The sequence below is a fragment of the Haliaeetus leucocephalus genome, unplaced genomic scaffold (genome assembly GCF_000737465.1).
Source record: "Haliaeetus leucocephalus isolate CR32 unplaced genomic scaffold, Haliaeetus_leucocephalus-4.0 Scaffold251, whole genome shotgun sequence".
Taxonomy (NCBI): domain Eukaryota; kingdom Metazoa; phylum Chordata; class Aves; order Accipitriformes; family Accipitridae; genus Haliaeetus; species Haliaeetus leucocephalus.
The window spans coordinates 5,901,673-5,929,520 of NW_010972687.1; the positions used below are offsets into that span (position 1 = coordinate 5,901,673).

The 27,848-nt window shown below is 36.6% G+C and overlaps 1 protein-coding gene across 1 annotated transcript; it reads right to left on the bottom strand.

Moving 5' to 3' along the window:
• Nucleotides 1–584: 584 nt before the first annotated feature.
• On the bottom strand, nt 585–22,533 carry GKAP1 (G kinase anchoring protein 1). Its single transcript, XM_010568637.1, has 12 exons — nt 22,490–22,533; nt 20,837–21,100; nt 18,538–18,681; nt 11,383–11,460; nt 9,675–9,798; nt 8,601–8,623; nt 7,770–7,922; nt 7,272–7,373; nt 5,223–5,286; nt 3,617–3,687; nt 2,685–2,762; nt 585–760 (listed from the first exon to the last, which is right to left on the bottom strand). Exons 2-12 carry the CDS (start codon nt 21,047–21,049, stop codon nt 713–715), a joined length of 1,098 nt encoding a protein of 365 aa, XP_010566939.1. The 5' UTR covers nt 21,050–21,100; nt 22,490–22,533; the 3' UTR covers nt 585–712.
• Nucleotides 22,534–27,848: the final 5,315 nt, after the last annotated feature.

The following is a 27,848-nucleotide window of genomic DNA, read 5'->3' on the forward strand; positions in this document are numbered from 1 at the left end:
CTGCTGGCCATGGTTTTTTTGATGCAGCCCAGGATGCGGTTGGCTTTCTGAGCTGCAAGCACACATTGCTGGGTCATGTCCATCTTTTCATCCACCAGTACTCCCAAGTCCTTCTCCACAGGGCTGCTCTCAATACCTTCATCCCCCAGCCTGTATTGATACTTGCCCCAACCCAGGTGCAGGACCTTGCTCTTGGCCTTGTTGAACCTCATGATGTCCTATACAGGGAGAGGAAATAATGACTAGGGGTTTTTGTTTTGTTTAGTTGTTTTTTTAAAAAAAACAGATCGGGATTCAGCAACAGCAAGATGCTTTTGCATAAGCTGTCTCACCAGTTTTGATGTGGTGAAACTTCGACCATTTGCATACTAATGGATTTGGATCCTGACAGTCATTAAATGAAGTCATCCTAATTGAGAAATTCTGTGAACGCAAGAATTCAAACAGAGAAATGGAAGAGTAAATTTTATTGAATGATAAAAACTAATGGCATTACAGTTAGTTTCAGCTCTGCTGGAATACTAGTTTTCTAATTTTTCTGTAGGAGAAAGTGCAACAAATCAATTATTCAGACCGTTAAACAAACTAGTAATTGTTAATTTCTCTTCAAAAACTGCATAGTTGAGCAGTTGTGCAACAAGTATATAAATTTCTGCAAAACCCTGAAGAAAGATTTTATGGTTCTTTGCCTTGAATCTGGTGGCAGAGGAGATCACCTGCACTGGTCAGATTCAGAGTGCTTTTTCCCTTTTTTCCCACTCTGTAAGAAAGAATCAAAACAAATATTTGGTTAATATACTAGACATGACACTTTATATCTGCAGTTATTTTTTATATTAAAGTAGTATAAATTAACAAGAAGAAAACTCAGGAGTTAAGTTGCATACTTTTGTTAAATTATACAACTATTATGGGATGCAAACTCGTCTGAACTTGATATATTGTTATATAAATTAAAACAGTCAAGGCACAGGATACATAACTGAGATGTTAACATCTAAGGACAAAAAAACACTGGTTTATTGCTTTTTTATTGTTTTTGTTTGTTTCTTTGTTTTTACTCTACAGATTTTGGTTATATTTTTGAAAGGAATCCTTATGTTTCAAAGCAGTATTCTATAAAAAAGGGGGCCTCATGTTGTTAAAGACAATCCCACAAAAAGTAGTAATATAAGAAGGGTTGTCCTGGTCAGCCTGCAATATTACAGGAGAGAATAATAAAAGCAGAAACAACAATCGCTGCAAGGCAGATGAGACAGTTTTCCTAAACCAAAACACACACACACAGACACAAAAAAAAAAAGTTAAAAAAAAAAGTAAAAACCCAACCAGCCAGACAAAAAACATCAAGGTGATGAAGCAAGAAGTACAGCAAGATGTGAAAAGATAAAAGCCTGTTAGATTGGGGGAGGGCAGGGGAAAAAGGGCAACAGAATAGCTGATTTTGCAGTAATTCCTAAGCATATAACAAAGACCATTTTTTGTAAACTTTTTACTGTTATTCTATTAATCCTGTTTATTACAATTAGCCACAAGATAAATTTATCTTACTCAAAAATTTCTATTTACAGAGAAAAATATGCAAGACTAGCAAAGGCATAGATGGGAGGAGAAAACAAACAGAAAGACTGAAGTTGTCAAATTGATTCACATCACCATTCTTACAAGAGATTTACTTTAGTTTCAATTAGTGGTCAAGAGCACTCAGCTTGTCTGTAAGGGACTGAACAAGCATATATATTTGTCAACTGCTGCAAGACAATTTTAAGAAGGAACTTGCTCACTGCGGTAAAGTGACAAGGGGAAAAAGACAAAAGAAAAAGATGAGATTACATACAGAACCGCACGTAATGCTAGGTAAAGAACCTGATGTAATCAGAAAAGATTTGTTGCTTCAGAAAGAGTAATTATGGCTTAACAAGCCAGTTTTCACAAAATTATAGTATTCCAACACAAGCAATGTGTTGCAGCTTGAAATAGGAGAGCTTGCCAAAGACTACATGGCTACCTTAGAAGTTTGCATGATATGCTACAGGCTCTCCTTGTAACCTATGCAAAAGGTCTTCTTTGTCAAAACAAACAAAGAAAAACCCCACCAAAACCAAACAAACAAAATGCCAAATGTGTGTCAAGTCATGCACAAGTACAAATCCTTATTCGCAAATACTGTCGCTCCTCAAAAAAGCCAGAATGCTAAGCAGCATAATATTTATGCAAAAGTTAACTGAAATTCACTAACATGAGTTGCATTAGCAGCAAAGTTGAACAAAACAGCAAGACACTGATCTCACTCATATTTCGACACAACTTGTTGTGAATCTCCCATAAAGATTTGGCTAGAGACAGAACTAAGATACTGAACCAAAGAAAGAGCATGGCAAAAAAAGCCATGAAGCCTACAGTTAGTGCAGTTACACACAGTTAACTTGGACAGTGAAACCAACTTGTTGCTTGAAGTATGTTTATTAAGTAGCATACTTCAAGAAGTTTTCAAGTAAAAAAACAAGTGGTAGACCTCAACTTGCCAAAACTGTGCCTTAGTTTTGCTATTTTTTTTTCCTACAATATGAACCATTAATTTTTTTTAACTGGAAAAATTAGAGCTAATGGGTCAGTTCAGAGCACGTTACCTCATGATAGTCTCAGCAACATCAAGAACAGGTAAACTTACAGAAAATAACTACCTGGTATTTCGTTAATTCTGCCTGCAGTAGCTTCACTTTGGATCTTTCTTGCTCTAATGCAGCATGAAGTACAGTTACCTAAAAACATACAGAATATGAATTTATAAAATATCCTTAACATCTGTGAGTTTATCAAGCCAGTGCTGTTCTCCATTAGTACTGCGTTGGATGAACAGGTAATACATGCTGAGTTCAAGAGTGACTACCACTATCATGGTACATGAACTGAAAGGACAAGAAAAATATTCTTTCATGACTTTTACTTCCAAAGCAACATTTACTGGTTTACCTGTATAATGATATAGAAGAGCTATAAAGTTAGAAACTCTTCGACTTTTGGAGTCTTCCTTAGTTTATTCCATAAAACACTTAACTGATGTAGTATTATGCAACACAGATAAGCTTATTACATCACCCTCAAAAAATAGTACTGCTATATGCAAGACGCACATGGACCAAAAACTAAGCATAAAAGTCTTGCATTGCCGACTGCCATGTCTTAAGTAATTTGTAGCCACATGACATGTCTTAAGTAATTTGTAGCTTACTTCTGTTCATAAACTTGAGACTAGAAAACAAAATAAACCAAAAAACCACCCAGGAAAGAAGCTTCTTCTGAAGCACTTTTCTGAGTTTCCTGGCTTAGGTTACCAGAGAATGATATTCCTAAGGTGCTGTTCAGAGCAAAATCATTTCAGGCATGCTGAGGTCTGCTGTCCTTCCAGAAACAGTTCTAAGTGATTCATACTGGAGATTTACATAATACATGTCCTCTGACACACACAGTGCAGGGCTAAAGATGAAATGTAACATTTTTTGCTTAAAACAAGTTTTTGTTTCAGCTTCCTCCCTCCCCCACCTCTATCACTGCCTTAAATAAATAGCATCTTTGAAATACCCATGAAATTTTAGATTTAGAAATCCTTGCTCACCTGTACGGTCAATTCATTTTTGATAATTTGAGATTCATCAACCTGTAGAAGTATTTCTGCTTTGTCCTTCACTATAGAGAAAGATACAGCATGAGGATCTTTCTAGATTTGCAGGTCTTTATCTGCAATAGCACTGTGACATCTCTTTATTTCACTATTTTGTTACCTGTAAATAATGCTGTCTTCACCAAAAGAACAGTAGATGCTGTAAATCAAAACCAACCACTAGCTACCAGTGCCATTAGTAGCAGCTTGAAAAGTTCCGGAGCTGAAACCCCAGCCTTGCACTACTTACCCCACGCTTAACACTGTGAGATGGATGGATTTTAGAGGTACCCATTGTGAACAAAGTCCATCAGAACACTGAATATTGGCAATGGATCAAGATTTGGGGATTGTAAGTTTCACATACAAGCTCAGTCTTAGCTATGGAAACTTCTATTTATTCAAATACGGAGATGGTCAAACTATTTAGCTAGTGCATGTGAAATATCTGTGGATAACTTAAAATTCTCAATATGAAGAAATGAAGTTTTTTCCAGGCTCAGTTCTGCCATGAACTTTCTTCTCCCCAAAATACAGAATACTCAGTCTGTAGAAGAACACAAAACTGCTCATTTTATAGTATGTTACTCTTCCACAAATGAAAAACAACCTTCAGAACTTCACCTCTTTCCTCTCAAGAGGGAAGTATTTTGTCTTCGCTCAGAGACTGACCTGAAGTAATAAAGTTTCAAGTTAAAATTTGCAGTGATCAATCACATTATGAACATTTGAACTAGCTTAGACATGGGTTTTGTAAATGTACTTAAAAAGAAAAAAATTGAGCTCTCTTTTAGCTGAAAATTTAGCCTGGAAAAGAAACTACATTCAAGAGCTAAATTAAGAAACTGAAAAGCAAAGGCAATTTTGTAACAAAGTTAGTGTGGCTAGCACCACAGCCTCAACATCAAGTAAGATCAGGAATATTAAAGGATAACTATGCATAACAAGTATAAAGATACTAGGATATTGACATATATATATAAGTGTGTGTGTATATATAAATTTTTTCCCCCAAACTTTGACAACAAACTCTGAATCATAAAAATTCTGAATAGTATTATAAGAGATGTAAATTATCACACAGTTGCATATATAATCCTATGGTTTGCCATACAATTAATAGGGATAGCTAAAAGACTTGCTTAGGTGTAGAATGTTTCCAACAGTTCAAAGCACAGCTTGCAAACATGCAAGAACTGAACAGTTTCCTCAAGTGTGTCTAAACAGGTATTATGATGAGATCAGGCCAGAACAGATAGCTATCACTAGCAAAAGAAAAGTCTAACTCAAAGAATCCCTGTACCTAAAATGTAACTGAACAGTATGTATTTTAAAGTTTGTATTAGTTCAACATGCAGTTGATTATTTCATTACGTAACAACAGAAATGCAGCACTGTGTGGTCCACCAAATTCTGTAGTTCACTGCAGTTGCTGTAAACTAACAGCTTCTTAGTTCTTTATAGCTGTCACTGCGACAAGTTGTTTTTAAAAAGCTGCTTTGAAAGTTCCTTCCATGTTTTAAAAAGAACATTTAAGTTTCCTGATAAAACTCTTACTTACTTTCACCTTCTTGCATCATCTTCAGAAGCTGTGCATTTCTTGCTTTTACTTCTTTATACTTTGTCTGCATTAAAGAAATTGAATTATTACATGTATACCCTACTAAAAAAAAGTATACTATAAACTAAGCGTGACTTGCGAGTTTAAAATGACGACTTCTGCAGAGAATCTAACCATAGAATCACAGAATCATAGAATAATTTTGGCTGGAAAAGGCTTTTAAGATCATCTATGTCTTAATTAAACCACAGCCAAAGTAAGGAACACACAACAGGAGAAGTGGATTAATAACACAGTCAAGAAAAAGAGGCAAGCACAAGGCTTAGAGCAAGTTAAAATAAGAAAGCTATGTCAGTGCATTGACAGTGCAGGAACCACCATTCAGGTCTGCCTGAAGTATATAGGCCTGTTGTATTGAAGGCTTTGTGGTTTCTCCCCTGAAAAATTACAACAATTATAAATGCACTTTCTAGATACTGAGATAATATAAATAGTTTGCGATATTACTTGGCAAGTAGGATAAGACCCCACTGCTCTACAGATTATTTTATTCAGCAGTTAGTGTTACTATTTTACAGTTTCTTTCAACTCTTTACAGTTTACTACTGAAGAACCTATTTTTACTGTTTTTTCCAACCTATCTGATATCACCACACTTTATTCGTAAGTCAGTCTTTTCCTTAATTAGCCACCAATGTCAGTTCTAGCCATGTATCTTAGCTGTAAACTTATTTTTCCTGTCACAAGTCTCATCATACAGTTTGCTCTTGTAGGCTCTTGAAAATGGTTTAATTTCAGTCATACTGTTTTTTGCAGTAAAGAAGCTACTATCTTCTACTTCGAGTAGCACACCAGTCCTTGAGGTTAATTAGCTTACATTTAAGCCAGACCTTTCATGGCTGCCTAAACCTGTTATTAATGTGTCTGGACAAGTTCATAAAATTAAGCAGCTGTATCATTGCCCATCACCTTACCAGTATCCTTATGCATCATGTATATACTGTCAAACAAGTGCTGACAGTGGTAGATATGAATGGTTTTATACTTTAAAGTTTTACCTGGGGTTTCCAACTTTAGTACACAGTGAAACAGCTGTTAATAAAGTTCATGTCTTTATCACTACAAGTAAAAGTACTTCTTAGAAGCATCAGAAAACTCCCAGTCTGTCAACCTGCTCAGTCTACCTTAAGCAATGAAGAAAAATAGTACTAGAATAATTTAAAATAATTCTATACTGCTTTACTGTATTTTGTTACAATGCCAGGTCCTCATGGAAATTTTGCCCTTTTTGCTCTAGATACTATCCAGACAACACTAACATGGACTGAAAACAGGGAGACAGATAATTTTCCTTAGCTACTCTGGTGTATAGCAATACCATGTAGTTATTAATGAGCAAATCTTTTCTTCCTGGTGTGTTTTAGCATATGTCAAATCTGATTTCCAATTTCACTTGCATGTAATAGGAAAAGATACATCAAAATACATGACTCCGTTCTTGTTACGCTGCAGCTTTAAAGGAGCTTCCCTCAAACCTGACAAAATATCCATTGATTTCTTTAACTACTTCAAATGTTGGACTGAATCTACAAAAAATCCCAACACCATGTAGTTCTTACATGCAAGAGAAGCTGAGCAGAATTTAGAAAATAAATAGGTTGGAAAAGACCCAAGAAAGTCCAACTTCCTGCTCAAAGCAGAGCTAACTTCCAAGGCAGATCAGATCGCTCAAGCTCTTGCCTAAGATGACATCTTTTTTTTTTTTTGACCATGAAAACAGCAATACTAGAAAACAATGATACGCCAGATATTAAGTTTATTTCCTGATGTTTTGTCTTGATTCTTTTGATTATTTTTAGATGCTTAACTTACTTACCAAGGAAGACTGCTTCATGTGGTACTGAAAGAATAATTTACTCTGTAAACACATAGTCTGTGGCCAGAGTAAAGCATCTCTACAGATTGGTCACATTTTAATAAATACTTTGTTTCAAATGTTTAATAACTTTAAGTTTTGTCTACTATTTGAAGGTATTATCAGCTACATACCTCCCACTGAGTTATTGTATTTTTCAGTTGCTCAATTTCTGCATCTTTCTTTTCAAGCTCGAGCTTTAGTCGTTCTGTTTTTCCATCTTTCAAAACACTCTCCTGTAAGCAAGAAAACATCAGTTCTTAATTTAGTCATGTGAATTCAATTCTTGGGAAAGGCAACTTATTTCTTTACTAGAGAAGAGAATTTCTGATCAAAACTAAAGAGGTATATGTGAATAGATACCAAGAGGATAAGAAACGCAGCAATAAATATTGGCATTGTCTGTGGAGCAAAAATTATTTCAATCACAAATGTTTTGTGTTAGAAAAATTAAGTCATTTAAATACCTCTTCCGACAGATAAAAATATTACAGTGTTGTGGGGGTTTTAATTCTTTAAGATTATCATGCTTTTGATTTGTGCTTTCTTCTACTCAGGTGCTCCCTTCTGATCATTGAGTAAGCTTCATTAGGCAAACTTCTTCACTTCAGAAGGACTGCTGTTTTACATGCCTGGTTGTATTCACGAGATGTGCAGTTATCTGTTTCACCGTAATCAGTGGGCTGGACTCTCCTTTTCTCTCTTTCAAGTATTCTGTGAACATCATCTTCCAGCCTGTTGAAAAATCCTCCATCATGCAACGAAGACTGGGAAGAGTTCAGTTCCTGTCAAAAATAAGTACCATAATATATGTTCCTTTACCTGTAAGTTAATATTGAGCTAGAAATCAACATGTTTAAAAAAATAGCTTAAGTCATGGAAAAACGTTACATCCAGATATTGTTTTATGTTGTACATCCTGAGAATACTGTGACTTCCACCTAAAGAATATGATACCAACTGAAGAGCCTAGAAATGAATTAATATTTAACTGATAAGATTACACAAAAACACGAAGTTGGAATTTAATAATTTTGCCCTATGACTACACTAATTTATGTTTTATTTCACTGTTAACTATTATTCCCTCTAAGAGTTTTAATATTTGTGGACTGTACCACAACACAGTAGCATCACAGTACTTTATTACCTAATTTGCTTCTCTTTTTTGTACTAGAAATTGTATTTTTAACATGTTTTTAAATCTGAAGTTGCATCAAAGACTGTCTGAAAACTAAAACAAGAAGTAGTTCTAAGAAAGCCAATACTAAGTTTTCAAGATACAAGAACTGCAGATATACATCTCTTAAATCTGCATCTGTAAAAATGCTCCGAATGGAAATCAGTCAGTTTCAGAATGTTTAATTGATTATTGCTACAGAAAGTGCCAAAAGTAATTACCTTCTAAACATAAGAGGTTTTGTTTGGTTTTTTTTAATTCAACTAGTTTGAATAAGACTTACCTCATGTTTTTTAGCAAGGTTATCTGAAAAGAATAGAAAAAATGACATCAATAAGTTACTCAGATCTTGTACAGCTGGCTATTGAAACAAGACATTTTGAAAAGTAGGGGAAAAAACCCGTCTATCGGAGTTCTTCAACATTAACTCTCCTCTCCAAGTCACAATAAAAAGAGTCATTACTAAAGCATTAGAAGCCAAGATTATAAACTATGTATTACATCAATCCCTGTATTTTCATCTTCTTCCAGATCTTTCAGACTATTGAATCAAAAGCAGCATCCCATATTTGTTTGCTTCAGTTAAAGTGGAAGGCAATGTCCTCGGTAAAGAAACTTAAGGAATTTGTTGGTTTGATTCTTTTTAAGTCTATTTAGGCTTTTATAGCATGTATCTCACTGTATACCTGAATGTCTTCCATGCCTTCCAGACTGCTGTGCTTTCAATCTTTTTCCTCTATTCAGATTATTTGGAAATAATGCATTTAATAAATATTGTAGATTTAGATAAAAACATCCTTAAAAGAAAAAACTTAGAAAACAAATTACTTTCTTCCTTTCCTAGCACCTACCTTGATTTCTTCACTAAAATTCAGAATCTCTGCCCTATAGACACAGACGAAGGGGTTTTAAACATATAAATAATGCATATAATGAATATATAGAAGTTACTTAATAAAAGCCAGTATCATGAAGAAAGGCAAACAATGACTTGCTATTACCCAGGAAACACAGAAACTCAGTTGCCTGAGGAGTGCAAACTTGGTAAAACAAAAAACCCCACTTAGATTTAAAAAAAGAAGTCACGTTAAGAGTGTTTGAGTCGCCACCCACCCCAGGGATACTACATGAAATTACGTTTTCCTTAACCTCTTCTTTTCTTCCTGCTAATCTAACTAGCCCGTTATTACATAACGAACACTTAGCTTTTAGACTTGGTAGGACACACTAACTGCGACTCGTTTAGTGTTTGTTTAAACACAGTATTAATGAACAGAGACAGAAGGGCATTTTGCTGTTAGCACACACACTATGAAAATTCCAAGCAGAACAGCTCATATGGTATGATAAGGCATACCTATATTACTGTCTGACTGAAAGTCTTTCAGAGACACAGTGAGAGGTTTGTCTTTTCCTTGCTGGTTCTTTTTCTTATTCACAGACTTTGACTGAGGTGAAGTATTTTCAACGTTTTCATATTCCTAGAAGAATAAAGTCCCACTGGTATAATTTTCTTCAATACCCAAATATTTTTTCCTGAAGCTTTATAAAGGAAAAAAAGTAGCAATAATGTACTAAAGGAGATTTTAGCCTGAACAGTAATTTGCAGACTTCAGATTGCTTTAGAGAGTGCAAGACATATCAGCAATTAAGCATCAATTCTGTTCTCTGAAGTAGAGCATTGCTCTTCACTAAACAGCAAATGAACTACCTGCCTAATGCTTCCTCAATCACCTACGTCACATTTTATCCAGAAACTTACAAACTGAGAATATACTGTAGTCAAATGCAGGAAGGCAGAGTGCTACATAATGCAGGTTGCTACTTTCTTCAAAAAACAGAGGTCTACTGCACCTTCTTTTCAGTCTCAAAATATTCATACTCATTCAGTAGAAGTCAGAGAGCTATTAGTGTGCAGCAATGCTCTACCAATTGACTCCTAGTGAGATCAGACATGATAGCCATTTGAATGGGAGTCCCACCTACCCACACATCTATGTCAACATTCTTAGCAAATTATCAATGTCCCAGTTCTTAAAAATAATATTACATACTAATTAATTAAATATTTTAACTAAGATTTAAAATAATCTTAAATGTTAAGTAATCTTAAGAAAAAAACCTGTTATATAGAAAGCAAAGATGAAAATGGAGTGATTTTCTTTCCATTGAAACAAGATTTGTTCAGCATACTTATGTACTGTATGTTTTGAATATATACTATATATTTTAAACTATTCAGAGGTAATTCTCAAAAAGTCTACAAACAATGCTATGCTACTATGCCTGAAGGTTGTCTCCACTTCAAAAAAAAACTTTTAGTATGTCAGTTAAAAATTTATCCTAGGTTTTCAAGAACTACAGTACTCCTGCCCTTAAAAAACTGAAGTATTGTACAAAGATATTTGCACAAAAGTGCACGTGCAATTTTTATTTATGATACATAATTATTTTTAAATTTACATATTTTCATAACATTTCATTGGCTCCTGATTTATTGCAAATACAAAGCAACTTCCTGTTAGAAATAAAAATTTCATCTAAGCACACTTTTTCAGAACAATTCTTGAGTTTTGCAAGAACCACTCAGAAAACAGCATCCTGACCAGCTAAGAAAATGTATACAGCTTATTAGAACTAAAATATTAACATTCAGAGAAAAGATGTTAGCAAAAATGCAAATGATTCAACCATAACTAACACTTTAGTGCCTAAGGAGAAGTCAGTACTTTGATTCTCTTACTCTTCAAGTGTGCTGGATTTTTTCTGAGGAAGGTCAGGAACTCTTGTTGTACTCTTAAAAAATTTCAGCACATTTATATGCCAGAAAATTGAGAAAGTAAAACTAATTTTCCACCTTTACAGGCCAATTAACCCCCTCCACACTATTGTATACGGTTTCTTTCAAATCCAATATTTCTCTGAACTCTTAAGCATCTGAAGAGTGTAAGCAAACAATTTACATGAAGAAAATGATACTTTTAGGAGGCTTTTTGCTTTATTTTTAAAATTCAACCCGCAAACTTGTTGTACAGCTTTTACACTACGATGAATCCTGCAAATACCTTTTTGTGCTCTTCATATTCCAGTTTGCTTAGCAGCAATGCTTTTTCAAGATCAGCTTCAAACATTTCAGATGTCAGCTGAAGAAACAAAATTAACATATTTCACATGACTAGGCTGTTAAAAAAAAAAAAGCAGACAAAACCACTAAGACCATGCGAAAATTTCAGTTTCAATACACATATCACTACAATTGCCAAAAAGCTAAGTTTCACTGATGTGACATATGGCATTATTAACAGTGAACACACCTTTCTGTACCATAAGTAATAAAGTATCTCGCTTCAGGAAACTTTGTGACCGATGTAAGCATACAACAAGTTGTGCACATCTTTACATAACACGGTTACCATCTTAATGATTTATTTACATGAGATATCTTTAAAATAATTTTATTTTTAGTCTGAAGCATGAAAACCAGAGGATGTTAAAGGATGAAAATGGTCATTGTAGACCATCAGAAAGTCTTTAAGTGCTCATCCATTGCACAGAAAAGATTCGGTTGAGCACACTTTATTTTTTTCTTAAAAGGAGAGCAGAACTAAGAAAACCTGAATTATATCAAGATGTTTTCTCTTTCATTTCAGAGAAAAGGAAGTATGTAAGTCTTCTTGGGAGATGCAAAGAAAATTTGAAGGTTCTAGGTGTGAGCTATTAAGAAAAAGAGCTAGGAACAACACAACAGGAATGAAGGATGGGATACCTCCTTTTTTCTTGTGTTATAGGAAAATAGGAAAGTGCAGGAAAGTCCAGCTCCTGCTGCATAAAGGGTTGAAGGATTGAATTGCGAAGACCAGTACTAGCAACAGTTCAATGCAGCCAAAATAAGAGATCTACCTAGGGGACATAGATGCTATAGCTGAGGTAGATAGTGGGTAATCTAACTGTGTAAACAGCTAATAGTTACTATTTACAGCAAAGTTAACCAAGATTAAGTTGTTCTGAATGCAAAACTCTGTTCCTTTGAGGTCTACTGTCTTAAGGAATCACTACAATCCTCTGTGTGATGTGCTGCCAAATGGAAGCCTTATTCTTCATCATAGCTCTCTCCTTTTCATGCCCTTAACTGAAATATTAATTAGTAAAAATAATTACTTTAACAATAATTTTCTTGTTCTTTGAATTTCAAATTGAGGTCCTTTTCATTCACCCCAGAATAACTATGAGAGCTGTTAAAGTGAATAAATTACTGAAGTGGTCTTAATGTACTTTGCTCAAACTGGGCTGCGTGACATACACTAGCTTTTTTGTTTGTAGGAGCCGCGTTCTGAAAAAAACCTTGCAAGTTCGCATATGCTTTACATATGCCTAAAAGTGATTTATTACACGGTGTAAAAGCACACACATTCTTCCTAATTGTTTGTTCAACAATTCATATGATCAGTCTTGCTTAAGAGAAAACCAAGGAGTGGCTTCTAGTTTTTACTGCAGTAAACCAGCCCTTTTTGAGCAGTTATTTGAAACGCAGTAAAATAGTGCTCTCAGCATAAATTGCTACAAGATTTCATGTAGACTTCAGGGTCCCGTCATTCCCAGCTTTGCACTTGGTTTGCGGTTCAAGCTTGGCATCAACCGATTGCCCTGGCCCTCACTGGCAAGGTTTTTGTAGCAGGGGAGGCAGGGAAGAGCCACAGACCCAGGGCAGGAGCCAGGCTGGAGACGCCTCGGAACCACACAGGGGCAGCGAGCGGCAGGGCAGGAGCAAAGCGCTGCTGGTGGAGGGGGCCCTGCAGATGGACCCCTGCCTCCTACACTGCCCACAGCTTCACAAAGAGGGGGGAGGAGAGGTTTTGCAGCAGCCAGAGATGTTTTTTTTTTCCTTGTTTTCTTTCAGTATCAGAATTAGTAATTAGAGGTTTGATAACTGACAATAAATTAAATTGACTGAAATTCCCCAAAAGTCAGTGAACTGGTTTTGCCCACAACTGTTGCATCCAATCTGACAATGATAGTTACCCATCAAAAATTAGGCCTTGTAGTCTACTACACTGAAAAACTCAACATGAACATGATGGAAAAAGGAGGGAATGGGGATTAAAAAAAAAAAAAACCACACAAAAAAAACAGGCTACCAAAAAGACAACAATTAACACAGAAAAATACAGTGAACTCACAAGAAAGACAAACTTAGGATTTTTACCTTTGTGTGTCTGAAAGTGCTAATTTAGCATACAAGCTCCTAAATAATTATCAAGAATTAGTACTACCACAGTGTTGCTATAACTATTAAACAAGTGGTCAAAAATTGCATTATGTGATCTCTAGTACAATAACCCCTATCATAATTTACTACCTAGCAGTTATTCAGTTCAGGACAAGACTGAGTGTTTGAAGCTGGCTATACAAAGGTCACTCCTTCTAAGCAGCAGCCAAGTTGAGGGCTTTAGACCTAAGTATCCTCAAAGCCAGTCATCTCCCCCATAGTTTCCCAAGCACATCCAGTCCTGCTTCTGTGCATAGCCTGACTGTCCCAGGATAGACAGCTATAGGCTCACTACCACTTAAACCTATCTAGAAATCTAGAAATCACCGGTTTGTTTGCTTAGGTACTGGGAGCACACAACCAATAGGCAAGTTCTGGAGTACACCTAATAGCCATAAGAAATTGAGATCCATGCACAAAGCTCTTACAGTAACTCTCCTAAAAGCTTTGCTGAAGACTGACCACGCTGTTTACAGAACAGCTCTGTAGTTAAGACAAACGTTGACAATCTTTTAAAAGGAAAGTGCCAGGCTGTATGCTAATTTGGAAGGTAAATATGAAAAGAGGAACTCTTCATGAACTGGGAGATGCTCCTTGGGGAGCTGACCTCTGTGGAAGAAGGGAGATGCTGTTTCTCACCCAGTGCTGAATATCACCATCCCTTGCAGTATACCATTTAAAATTTACCTTTTCATTATCAATGTTGTATTACTGGACAAGGGAAACTTCGGAACCAAAAGGCTTTCATGCCTTCTGCATCTGAAGACAAATTCATGTGTCTCCTCTCAGATAAGGATGTGCCAGTTGCAGCTTGAACCTTCCTGCCTATCAGTTTCTCCAACTCAGAGAAGAGATGCTTTTATTAAATCTTACAATACAGTCAGCATGACTTTATGAAAAAACAACACAGAGACAGCAGAATAATTAAGAACACTAATCGACATCTGACAAAACCTTGACTAAACAAGGTATTCTGTCAAACAGACCTTTCAGAAAAATTGTCATAGATGTGGAATAATGCCTTTTTGTTTGGGAATTCTACATTCTCAAGTCTGCTGAACCCACTTTGCAGCTGGTCCCCTGTCTTTCCCGTAAAAAAAATCTGACTTTTCATAAGCTTCCAACACTTCTCCATCTCAAAAGAATATCTTGCCTTTTCTTCTTACTACAGGGACCTCCTGTAAGTTTTAAGTACCATCTCTTGCTAATTTTAAGAGTGGTGCTACTGTCGGCTTCAAGATAGTTTAACTGATTCTTCCTTTAACACACACCACACCAACATAAGCATGGCATCTCTCTCTCTTTCTTTACCTTTTTTCTCTGTACCTGCCTTTAATATAACAACTTCTTAAAAAGCTATACAAAGACCCTATCAAGTTTATATTCCTAAAGTGGCAGTAATGATATAATAAGCTGGTACATGAGCAACAGCTGGTAAGGACTTTAACACCTTCCATGCGAGGCTCCATTCTCTGTCAGAATTCAAGATTCAATGGGCTGAGTGGGGCAGGACCTCACTGCTAAATGGCTAAGACACTTGGGTAGGGTAATTGCTGCATATACATGTGTACCGTGCAACATCCCCCAGCGGAAGTAAGGCAGCTTCAGTGGGATGCAACGGTGCAGATGTGAATCACCCTGCAGTCATACTTTTGGCACAGTCATAGGAAGGGAAAGAGAAGGGCTTGGAGCATGAACATCCCAGGTTTTATTTCAAGTTTTTTAACAATTAAACTACACAGAAGCTAGACAACTGCCTGCCCCACCTCCTCTTGGGTTGTTTAGAGAATACAACTGAATGGGCCATGTTTTGAACAAGTGTGAGGAAAAACTACCTGCGGCCCTTGGTAATGTGCAAGTTCAGAGTCCCTGTGCTCAGATCAACTAGACAGATTATTGCTCAGCAGATTTGCCTTTTCAGACCTACTCCAAAGCACGTGCTTTTCTTCACTTATTACTAGGCTCAAAGCATCTAATCTCTTAATACTTGTACCTTGTGTCTGTAATTAAATTTACCTTAAGATCACAATTCTTTAAATCAGTTATCCATGGATTCTTCAAATTGTAGTCTTACAGAACATAACAAATAATAATTTATCAGGAGTGATACAGAAACACTGTAACTCCTTACTTCAAAAAAGTCACATTGAATGCATATCCTGAAATGGAACTGTTGTGACAATTTGGGCAACAAGATTACAGACAATAGAACAAGTTATTCCTGAAACTGTTGGTGGTAATATTAAATAGAAATAATAAAGCATAGCTGTGGATATTGAAGGCTCATCTTTCTTTGTGTGACACTGGTCTTTACTTCCTAATTTTTATTTCAGGGTCACAAGTCCTCTACTGCCTTGTTAGTAGGCTACTGTGGAAATCGGTGGGGACTTACAGGCTTTTAGAGATTCTGCTTAAAAGCCTAAAAATGCATACACCATAATTAAACTAAATTCCTCACCATTTTCATTCGTGTCCTTTCTTCCCCTCATACAAGAAAAAACAAGCTAATTCAATGCCTGCCAGTGCTGTAAGACATGGGCAGCATCTACAAACAGTGGAATAAGAGTTTTAAAAGGAGTCTTATTGATTATGCATAATTTATTGAGAATATCCTCACAAGACATGCACTCCATGTTATATACTTTGAGCTAAAGCAAACATTTTGATTGTTGTTCTAAGACAGGAATCACAAGTAGCAATTTCTTTTTCCACCCATCAGATTCAAATATTCACATTTTTAAGAGTTTCTGGATAAAGTTAAAAGTAAGTTTAAAGCAGTTGGGCAACTTTTTGGCACTTTGAGGTCTAAACCCCTATGCTTTAAACCATTTATGAAGCAAAAAAAGTTCACTGTAACCTCTGTGGTTGCCTCAAAACCTATAATGTCAAAGTCATACCAATAACTTGAAACAAAGTTTAATTATTTCACATTTACAGAATACCAACACTGCAATCTAACAGTGATCATGCCAGTGTCAACCATTTCACTAAAAGTTTAGTGTAGCAAAAGAAGAGTTAACACAGAATTTGCTGGAAAAATAGTCACAGTCCACACTGTACCTCCATTCTTTATGCTCAGTCCAGTGTGACCACAGAAAGCTGTTCAAAATGTAGCTATGCTGCAAAACAGTCTATTCTTCAACCTCAGGAACTGTGACAGCATTTGGCTATTCCTTTTTCCCATAAAAATGGGACAGAGATGTCTTTAGAACTGTAACTACCATATGTTACAGTTATGGTAATTGCTTTAAATTTATTTTTAAAATAAGAGAATCCTACAGTAGCTTCACAGCCTGTATGTCAGTAAGATCAAAATTAATAAGAATTGATTGTTTATACCCAAGTTTACTTTCTCTGACATTTCACCACCCAGTAATTAGACTATAAAATTCTTTTTTACCTGAAATAATTGCTTCATGCCACACAGAATAAAAAACCTGCTAGTACTGAACAAAGCAAATCTGTACCTTAAAAAGTAATTCTGAAGTTAATTAGCTCTGGAAGTTTTCAAAGGGATTATTAGGTCATTACTCCACTGCTAGGATAACCACCTTGTAGCCTGGAAAGTTAAGAATGTGGCTATATTCTCTTTAAGGAGGCACCTATACCAAAGCATTAGCCACCCAGAAAAATCAAGGACAGTATCCAAATGCAGTCTTTTGTTAATATGACTTTCTGTGTCATGTCTTAACTAGAACAAGAAGCAGTTCAATACCACCTTTTTTGGTGAGACTAAGTCGAAAATTTCTCTGTAGAAGAAAATAACACCCTAGTAGATGCCAGCACAGAAGTTCAACAGCTTCATGAAACACTTTGTAATGCCAGTTGGTGTCACATAATAGCAATTTGCCTCGAAAAAGTTTCTGCAAAGGCAGACCTTCTGCAGGGCATCTTCAAGCATAACAAGACAGCCCAAACTATCATCCACAGTGAATGAGTGCATAGCACACAATTATTTAAAAGGAATCTAGAAAAAAGTTTACCAAAACATTTCTTTAAGCACCATCCAAAAAAATGCACTCAAATTCTTTCTTTGTCCATGTATGCTATTTTGGCCTAAAATAGTTGAAGTACTGCAAACAATGCATAACATTCATATAATTTAAAACACCATATGAGAAAATCACTATACATTCTTCGGTATCAAAAGGAGTATTTTAAATGCTGAACTCAAGTAAAGAACCAAAAGGGCTAGTTTTAACTGTAAGTACTCTTCCTAACTGACATCACAAGCACAGCAAACTACTGTATTTTTTCAAAGTGAAGATTATTTTACTGTTTTTGATTGAATGCATTTTGCTGTGCAATTTCTGTCTGTGGTAGTTTTGGCAAGAAGAAACACAGTGAAAACATTATATCGGCCTTCATACAGGCAGTCAGTCTTTGCTTTATCTCTACTGTATTCTTCAAGTGTTAGTGAACCCTACTAACAATATAATTACCAAAAAGATGTTCTAACATTAAAAAAGAGAGGTTCGTACACTGATAGGACTACCCTAGTGTGCTAAAGAAAGTCAGCACTCGGAGTTCAAGTGTTCTTTGTTACCTAGAAAGGAACTAGTTATTTCATGCCTAACAGAACTTACCAAATCTGCTTTACTAGAGATCCATACTGTATATCTGTATACTGCTCCACCAAAACATCCCCAGCTTGGCTCCCACCACAGCGTTTTACCATCCTTCCATGGTATTACTTCTACTTGCTGTCGAAATGATAGAAATTCCTCTTACCATACTCCAGTATTCACTGTCTAGCTATGAGGTGTGCAAAGAACAGCACATGCTGGCTCTAAACATGACAGAAGAGGTGGCCTGAATTTCCACTGAAACCTTTCCTTCTATTTGGCAGTGTTTTGTTGCTTCCTCTCCAGCCATCTCTCTATCCATGAGACCTAACTTCATGAAGTAACATATTTCAGGAAATCCAAAGACAGCTAAATACAGTACACCGTACCTGCTCATCTCTTTGTCTCCACTCCTGCCAATTTTCCTCCTGAGAGTCCTTCTGCACTGCAGTGTGCAGTTTTTGTTCATGCTGAGATAGACAGCCGCCATATGAAGATTTCTGAGGGATCTTTTTAAAAGCAAGGTTTCTGAGCTGAAAAACAGTTATTTTTAACATTAATCAAAATTTTGTCAAGTATACAGAAACAGTCTTAATGGACTAACAAAGGCATTCAGACGTGTGCAAATAGACATCCATGTGCTTTGCCTTAATCTGTAGTTTGGGATACGTTTTTGTTTAATCATTTATACACAGACCATAATGTAAAATTATGAAATACCATGGATCAGAAACACCACAGCCACATAACATAAAACAATGAAAAAGTAAACATATTTTGCCAGCTGAAAACACTTTTAACAAATCTCAAGAGGTAACTGTGACACTTCATGCTGGATCAGGTATTATGTGTACTCACACCTGACCCAAATTAAATGTAACACCAAAGAAAAGGTGGTATACACAGATTTGGCATCAGCAAACAGAGGAACTAGAGGTTCAGGTAGAAAAAGAACAATGCAGACAGTCCTTACAGTTCGTCAACAATCTAAAGTTTGTCACATTTTAAGAACCTACATTAAGAATTATTTTTAATCACTGCACCATATGGATACAACAGTGTCATCTTAAGAATACCTTACATAATTATAAAATTTGATAGTGAACAAATAACCTGCAAATTTGGCAGCTCAAAAACATTCAGTGCTCAAGCTTAAACATTAACTGACACTCTAGACCTTCCTTGGAGTGAAAATAAAGGCATCAATACAATCTACTATCAATTTAGAGACAGGGATTTCCTTAACATAAAGGCTCTTGGAAGGGAGAAAGAAGCTATTATCAGATGAAAGATGAAACAAAGCGAAACAAAGTACAAAACAGTGTTCTCCTTAGTGTGTTTTTATTGAGCATCATAACTCCTTCCCAAAAATGGCAGCTCACCTAGCTTAAAGTTATTTAAAATCAGACAATAATGCAGATACTTCAGAATCATTTTCCTTTCCCTCCAAATAGTCCCTTGTGATACTCCCTTTTGCTTCACTACTGTCTCTCTTGCCACCTGCACCAGCACTACAACCCCTGCTTCCTTCTTCAGATTACAGTGCTAGCCAAGAACACTGGTGCAGACCATTCTGATTTATAATTTCAGTGGAATATAGCCACAGACACAGTACATGCTGGGGTGACAAAAAATGAGTCAGCCCTCTCTGCCATCACAAGAATAAGTATCATTTCCATACAAATGAATTTCTGTAGATATATGCAATGCATATGCATACACAAAATTATTTTGACGGTGTTAAAAGTTTTGATGGTGTTAAGGCAGGCATAAAGAAACATCAAGGTATGCTCATTGAAAACAATCTTCAATATAAAGAGAACAGCATCAAAGCTGGAAAAAACCCAATCACTTAGCATTACTGCTACTACTAAAATTTTTAAGATTTTAAGTTTAATAGATACTAAAAGAAAAAGGGATGGGTTTGGGGGTTTTGCTTGGTTTACACATTGAATTTGAGAAGAGATGTCTACAGTTTGAGGCAGAAAGATTATCTCAGATCAGTTGTCAGACACAGCAATCTAGAACTCCTGTTCCAGAATCTTGGAACAATTCTTTCAGTCTCACTTCTTAATTTTCATTTCATCTGAGGTTTAAGAATCCCAGTGTCAGAAAATCACCGTTTTTCACTCTGCTCCCCAATTCACATTAAAAAGAGGGGGGCAGGAGGGTCTGCTCTGGATTGAATAGGTTAAGGGGCTGGAGTGATAGGTATGTCTGAAAATTACAACCTAAGAAACCAGATTTTAAAGCTCTTCAGACAGAGTAGGTAGGCCTAACTGTCTCCTAAAAACAAACAAAAAAAAGCTTTGAAAGCACCTTTGAATTTTAACATGCTAGCTGACAAGCAGGCAACTAGAACTGACTACCTGCAAACCTCTGAAAACAAGTTGTTTCCTATCAACCACTTTTTAGAAAGGTCATGCTCTTCATCAGAAGTTAATTATTCAAGTGGTGCTGTCAAGAAAGTAAAACCTAGCAATTTATTCTCATTAAAAATTTTCAACTTGTATAATAGAAAGTATCCTGGTTTTGTATAAAGAGTTCTTAATAAAGCAAGGAAAAAAAAATGCAGTCTCTGTGACTAAGTAGCATTCCTTTCATTAAAAAACAAAGCAATGACTTGTCCGGAACAGCAAAAATTATTTATCAGATAACCTTACCCACTACTGAAAATAATCCCTTTACCTCATTGGCCTCACTCTGCTGCTGTTCTTTCTTTTTTCTCCTTTTCTTTCTTTTTTTCTCACTTGTAGAAGATCGTCCCCCTGAAGCCTGAGATTTACTGGCACCTCGGCCACTTCTTCCTTTTCCAGGCTCCGAATCAGAATCGCTTTCAACTTGTAGTAAAGCAAAACGAGATGCAGTGGTAGGAACCGAACTGATTACGGTAGATGCCATTGCCACATCTGAAATTCTACTGAGCTGGCTTCTTTTTAGTTATTACGTTTCCTAGGAAAGTAGCACAGAAATAAGAATGAAAACAGTGTTTGACCAAACAATCAATAAATCACATCAGGTGCAGCATTAGTATAAAAAACTCCAAAACTCAGTAATATTTCTTTATGTTTTTACTAAGTTGTATTATCTTAAGTATTCAAACAAGAACTACAAAAGGAAAGAATAATCTATAGAACAACAGTAATTTCAGGCTAATACATTTGTTCCTGAGAGATCATGTTTGATGGAAAAAACAAGTAGACGGCTCTGAAGGAAGTTGTCCTTCGTGATCTGGGGGGGGCGGGGGGGGGGGCAGGGAAAGAGATACAAGAGAGACAGGAATAGTGTGGTGCTCCAAAATTGTTTCAGCCACCATCCCTGAAGCCTGACAAACATATGGTTTGAGAAAGTAAGCGAGTAGATATTATGCATATGCAGGCTGCAGTTTTGGGGAAGCAGCCTTATTTCTTATTTTACAAGTAGTATCATTTTGTTCCCAAGCCACTGGAGATTCAACAAGCAGTTTTCTCCACAGGAAGGCAAGCCCAGCATTGTGGCTGATATTGTTCTCAAACTTCAGGCTCACCTGTTCTTACAGCACAAGACAGAGGATGTGTTGGGGGGAGGCAGAACTGGGAAACACACTTAGGCCTTCCATTGCCCCCTGTAGCTATAACCAATGTGCGTATCCCCATGACACCATTCCAAAGTACAAATCATTTATCTACTGTAACAGTTAAAATTTTGGCCTAAGAATATTTGGCTAATTGCAGTTTTTCCACGCAAAGTTTAGCGAATTAGAAGACTGAAACTGATGTTATTTCATCAGTGATTATAAATTTCATAGAAAACATCTAGCTATGTTGATGTACTACGATACAGAGGTCTAGTGAAATAATACATACTTTTTGAAAGCGCTGTTTGAAAGGAATCCTTACAGTTTGGCAACTGTGAACGTCAGCTGAATGTCTGCTTAGATGGTCTACAAATGGGTTGCTTGCTAACTACTATTACAGAAGAACATGAGAATCTACAGAAATTTCAAAAGATTGTTTTTATTGCTAAATTCCAGACTTTCTCAAGGACAAACCTGCAGAGGTGCTCTAAAGATGCTCAGACATACCAACACAAAACAATACTATATTACCAATGCCCATTACCCAAAAGAATTATTAAAAACAAGTATTACATTTTATTTCTCAAAGGTGAAAGAGAATGAGCAAGTAAGCTAATAATGTCCTTACTCAAGTTTACCAAAGACAAAGGTTACAGTGAACAGCATTTTTCTCATACAAAATTTACCCTACTCTATTTCTCTCAAAAAAGTAAAAAAAAGCTGATCAGATGAAGATGTTTTTTTGCTAAGAATAAAACAAACTTGACATCAAATTGTAAATCCACCTGATGCTGATGTTCAGACTCTGATCAGACCACAACCATGGATCTAAAAAACCCGACATCAGTCACATTTAAAACACTGTAAGTAATTAGCACTTGTTACTCTCTTTAAATGATTAAGTAACAGGGTAAGCTTGGATTTTCCTGGGTTTATGTGTATGTTTTTAAATGCATTTTAATAACAACTATAGTTATCCTGCCTAGGCACTTAGTTACAGCAGAGAGAGTCGTGCTCTTACTACTTGAACATGCAATACATTGAAACCTGAAACTCAGAGAAAACGTTAAAGATATATCTTCACAGAAAAGCAGCACCAATGATAAGTGCTCAGCCACACTGTAACATGAACTTACAGTACTGGATGGTGCTCTTGGCACTACACCAGACTACAAGTCTTAACACTGGAAGTTTGTAAACTCTCTCCTGTATTTGGCTTAAAAAAATAAAAAAAAAATAAATCGGTGCACTACAGGATGCTCTAGTCAGTCAAAAGCTTGGCATTTCTAGTCTCTACTTACTGTGATATATTTGGGGTTTCATATAAACAGCACAACACAGTCTTTATTAAGTTGACAGCTGCTAATGGTGCCAAATACTTTTCTTGCCCATAAAATTTGAAAACATTTCATATTTTCAAGCTGCAGTGATAGCAGCTAGTTTCTTTGGAAATACAATTTAAGAGAAAACATCAAGATACAATTATTAGTCACTCTAGAACAAGAGATAAAGAAAGATGAAAAGAGGTTGGACTCAGCCATAGCAGCTGAAGCTCTACCTCACTATGAAATATGGCTGCAAACTCCTCTCTCCCTTTTCAACAAATACAACAAAAATGCAACAGGTATACTTTTGCTGTCCGACTGTAGCTGGCATGCAATTAAGTGCCCAGCTGACAAGCATATTAAGCAACTACTACCCATGGAATTCTGCTGTTATAATTCACTGAAGTACTTCAGTAACAACATGAAATTAAATTTACAAAAGTTTATTCCTGAATTGCATTTGTTTCCACTGAACAGAAAAAAATGGATAGTAATAGCCTTGTAGAGGAAACTGCAAATACATGAGATTATAGATTATTTTCAGTTAAGTCTAGAAGAGCTGTTAACATTGCTAACTCAGTTTAGTAGGACATTTCAATACAGCTATGCATATTACAGCAGGATCTAATCATCACACTTCTGCAACACTTCTGGCACTTCTCTGCCATCTGTTTCTTGTCCTTATAAAAATGGCCATATAGATGAGGCCATGGGTCTAAATGTTAAATATTCATTTGGTCATCTTGAGTTAATATAAAGGAATTGAGCAGCCAGTCAGTCTAGGATAGCAGTCATCCTTCTATGGGACATAAAGATTAGCACAGATCTTTGAGAAACCTGAGTTTTCTTGCCAATACTCAGAGGAGTTTTGATGAATTTTGTTTTATGGTAATGTCTACAGTATGTACTTCATGTGTCGTTATTCAGTGAGCTCACCTGAAGTTTGGCCAATAGGTTTTATTCAGACTTGTTAGGAAAAGCTGTTTGGCTGCAACTGTTACTTTCATAAATATTTAAAGGCTGACTTGCATTTTAATGTGTGCATCTGTCCCTGTTTACATTTATGTTAAACCATTTGAGAGGGTTTTTTGATAAATGTTCTAAACACTGTCAATCTTAGCTGGAAAAAAAGAAAGCAATTAATAGATAGTCACTTGACTGGAATAGGGACAGACTATTGTAATGTATCTGTAATGCAAATGTCATGTCCTAGTATTGACAGTAGCTTTGCCCAATTAACACATACTACTTGTTCTAGGCAAACTAGTTGTCAAGCCATGCTGTTAGCTTTTTGGTTTGGATATCTTAATAATGGATGCAGTAGTCCATGCTAAGAATTTACAGAGCATTTCTTCTATACAATCTAAAAAAAATGTAATTCTTGTAACACCTAAGTGAGTGAGTATTGTTCAGTCTTATTTTTTTTTAATGTATACACAACAGTGAATGGATGTCCTTAGTACCATTTATTTCCATCCTTTTAATTATGAAAAGAAAGATTTCATACAAAGAAAGAAAGAAGGATCCAGTAATTCACTGAGGCCTATCACCATGCCATGCCTCACATTTTATTTAATACTACACCTACAGTTCTGACAGCCAAATTTTACCAAGCACCTAATATTTTAGTTCCAAGATTTGACTCCCCTCCCCATAGGAAACCAATAAGCTGATCTCAAAAGCTTTCAGCTAAGCACAGATGCTTGTCACCCCTTTTACAAGACTATTTTTTTCCTTTAATGAAGAATTATGATTTGTGGTGTTCTTTATTGTCATAGATATGAACAGCCTTATAAAATTAAAGCATTGACGTTCTTGAGCTTGAGGCTGTGCTCACAGAGGCTTTTTGATCACAGAATAAAAGCACTTAAGTACCACAGAGTGTTTTGTAATTCCACAGATCAAACTAAGACCTGAAAAATCATTTCAACCTTTACAGTGGTTTCAAGAGTTGGCAGTCCTAGAAATGTTATGTATTCAAAACAGTCAGTTGGCCAAAGCCTATCTAAATGCAAGTCAATTCACTTCCTTACGATATGAATACAGCAAAAATCGCCAAGAGGAGCAGGAGGAAGCAAGCGTGCTTGTGGCATCTACAGAGCTCATTAATACCTCAAGTGAGATTGCAAGTTAAAAAAACCAGCCCAACAAACAAACATCAGTACTTGGGAGTTGTTTCCATGTGTGTCATGCATTAGCACTAGTCATACGCTTCTGAGAAGACCTCCTCTAATGTACCAAGGAAGTTATTAACCCTCCATTTTTATGTTAATGAAAAGGTCACTGATAATGGATTTCAAAGTTGCAACATCACTATGGCATCAATACACAGGTGGCACCAATACATGACCTAGTTTCAAAACTTTCTGCTTTGCAAATCACTAGCAGACTATTAGTTCAACTGTCTCTGCAATGTTTCAAACCATAAAGTTTGTGAGAAGAGCTCCTACAACCAAAATTACATATTATTCAGACTGATATATCAACAACATAAGATAAGTATGATACACCATATAATTTCAAGGCAACACAAAAGCATTTTTTATGGCTAGCTAGTAGTAATTTTTTTGGTGCTCTATTCATTCCTAGGTCATACTCTTCTACAAATCATGTCAGCCTACATGAACAGATTATTTTGGAATTTGATACTGTATCAATAGATTATACCAAGTTTGTCCCATTTATGAAACATGTAATGTATTACTTTAGCTTGTCTGATACAGGGATTTGTAAACACCAAGTGCTTACTCCACCTTAAGTTCTCGGTAAACAAGGAGACATATTTAGAAAGTTAAACTGTGAGTGACATGACTGAAAAGGTTGCCTTTTTAACTTCAGTTCCCTGAAGCCTACTAAGTATATTCAGAAACATAAGATCCATCAATGCCCTGAAGAGCTTCAGTCTCGTTTTAGACATGACGTAACAAAGATTGCAATAATAAAAGTAACATGCTCATCTGGTGCTACCGTAACTTGAAATCCCTTTTGTATCAGTTACTTACATTTACCCACATGCTGCAGGTGAAACAGCTTTTGGAATACTTAAGTTTTGAAAGCTCTCCTGTAAACCGTCCAATACATATACTAGTAAAGAATAGCTTCGCACACATCCACAAGCTTGTTTTGTTTGAGCATCAGCAGCTTCCTGGCCTGTGTGCAACTTTGCACGTGTGAGTGAGTTACCATTTAGCTGGCAAGTGTTCAAGCACCTCTGAGAAGTGAGCGGTACTTCACAATTTAGGAACCTCTAGTCTGATGCTAGGAGTACACCTTTAAGCATCTGTGAAACAACCACGTAGCTTTAAATGTGGGGCTTTCCTATTTCACGGATAACGGGCTGAAGAGCCCAAAAACGTAACCCATTTCCTATTTAACCACTTTTGTCATCAAATAAACTGCTAATAAAGATGCAGATTTTAGAAAACTTTGAAAATAGGGTATTGTCATGCTAAAGCTTCCTCCCACATACAATCTACTTGTTTCTACCACTAAAATACATATTTATGATAATCTACAACCAATCTATCTTCTTAGCAAACACCTGAAGTATTGACTGACTTCAGGAAGTGCTTGTAAAGCTGAAGGAACACCAACACACACAATATACATCTGTAAATGAAGGAACACGTCTGTTCCCTACTGGCACTGATCAACCTTCCCACTTTCTGCACACATGTTGATCTTTGCCCGTTTATACATTTACCACAGCAACCTCAATCTACTTTTCCTTATCGGTGCATTTACAAGAAGCTTTGCACAGGAGGTCCTCCCTGTTGTACAAGCTCTCTCCATTTAAATTGCTTTTGTTTTATGCCATCTGATCAAAATCTGTAAAGCTGCATTAAACTTCTCTAAATCTTTAAAATTACTTAAAGTCAAGTCATCAGCTTGTTGATGAGTTTCACAAGTTACTCTACAGCCAAAAGAACCCAACTGAACAAACAAAAAACTGGTTCAGAAATCTACTTGAGAGTTGCCATGCCGGCATACACGGCAGCAATAAACCGATGGTGGGTAAAGGGCCTTGCACAGTTTGAAAGGGGAATATGGTGAGTTTACTGCTGTGCTTTGGAAAAATTAATGTTTTTGAGGAAGAGTGTTTTTTAAAACATTTTTTTTTAAACTCAGGATTAAAATGTAAAAGCGACCAGGCAAGTCTGACTTAAGTTTGAGCAGAGGATGCTGACTGACAACGTGACCTCCCTTGCTAGCTTTTCTTCCCCCGATTCCCACTCCTCCTCCTTCTACTCAAAAAAAACCTTAATTAGTTAATCTTTAAAGTTAGGAACGTTTATGTAACAAACTTTTAAACTTCACGCTCAATTTACCCTCAGTGACTAATGCAACAAACCCCACTAGCGTTCTCAGGTCCCAATACATATTGGTAACCTTGAATAACCAAATAACCGGTGGTCAGTAAATAACTAAAACGTCCCAATGGCGTTTTGGCTTCTAATTACGATCAGCGTTTTCGCTGCCGCTGATTTTTTTTTTCCATCAGCGCACCTCTCTTCAAAACGCACAACCAGAAGCGGCGAGCCCCCTCCCTCTTCGTGCCACTGGAGATAAACAAACAGGTAGACTCGCTTTTTGGGGGAGAGGCGCCTGCGCCCCCCGCATCCCCAAGTTTCGAGCACGGCGTGAGTTTGCCCCGGTCACCGGCGGGGACGGGCGGCCCGACACGGTCACCGCGCACAGGAGGTCGGGCGGAACGGCGGCTCCCTCCCTGCAGAGGGGTCGGAGCAAAGGCGGCGTGCCGGAGGAGCCGAGGGCGTTAAAGCGGGGCAGCTCGGGGAGAGCGGCCGCCAGCCTCCCCGGG

Excerpts from the sequence above, each read along its gene's own strand:
- GKAP1 (XM_010568637.1), bottom strand. The coding sequence starts at position 21,049 with ATGGCATCTACCGTAATCAGTTCGGTTCCTACCACTGCATCTCGTTTT. Across the intron at positions 18,682-20,836 it reads AGCAGAGTGAGGCCAATGAG|CTCAGAAACCTTGCTTTTAA; the intron begins GTAAAGGGATTA and ends ACTGTTTTTCAG. Across the intron at positions 11,461-18,537 it reads GGAGACAAAGAGATGAGCAG|CTGACATCTGAAATGTTTGA; the intron begins GTACGGTGTACT and ends TTGTTTCTTCAG.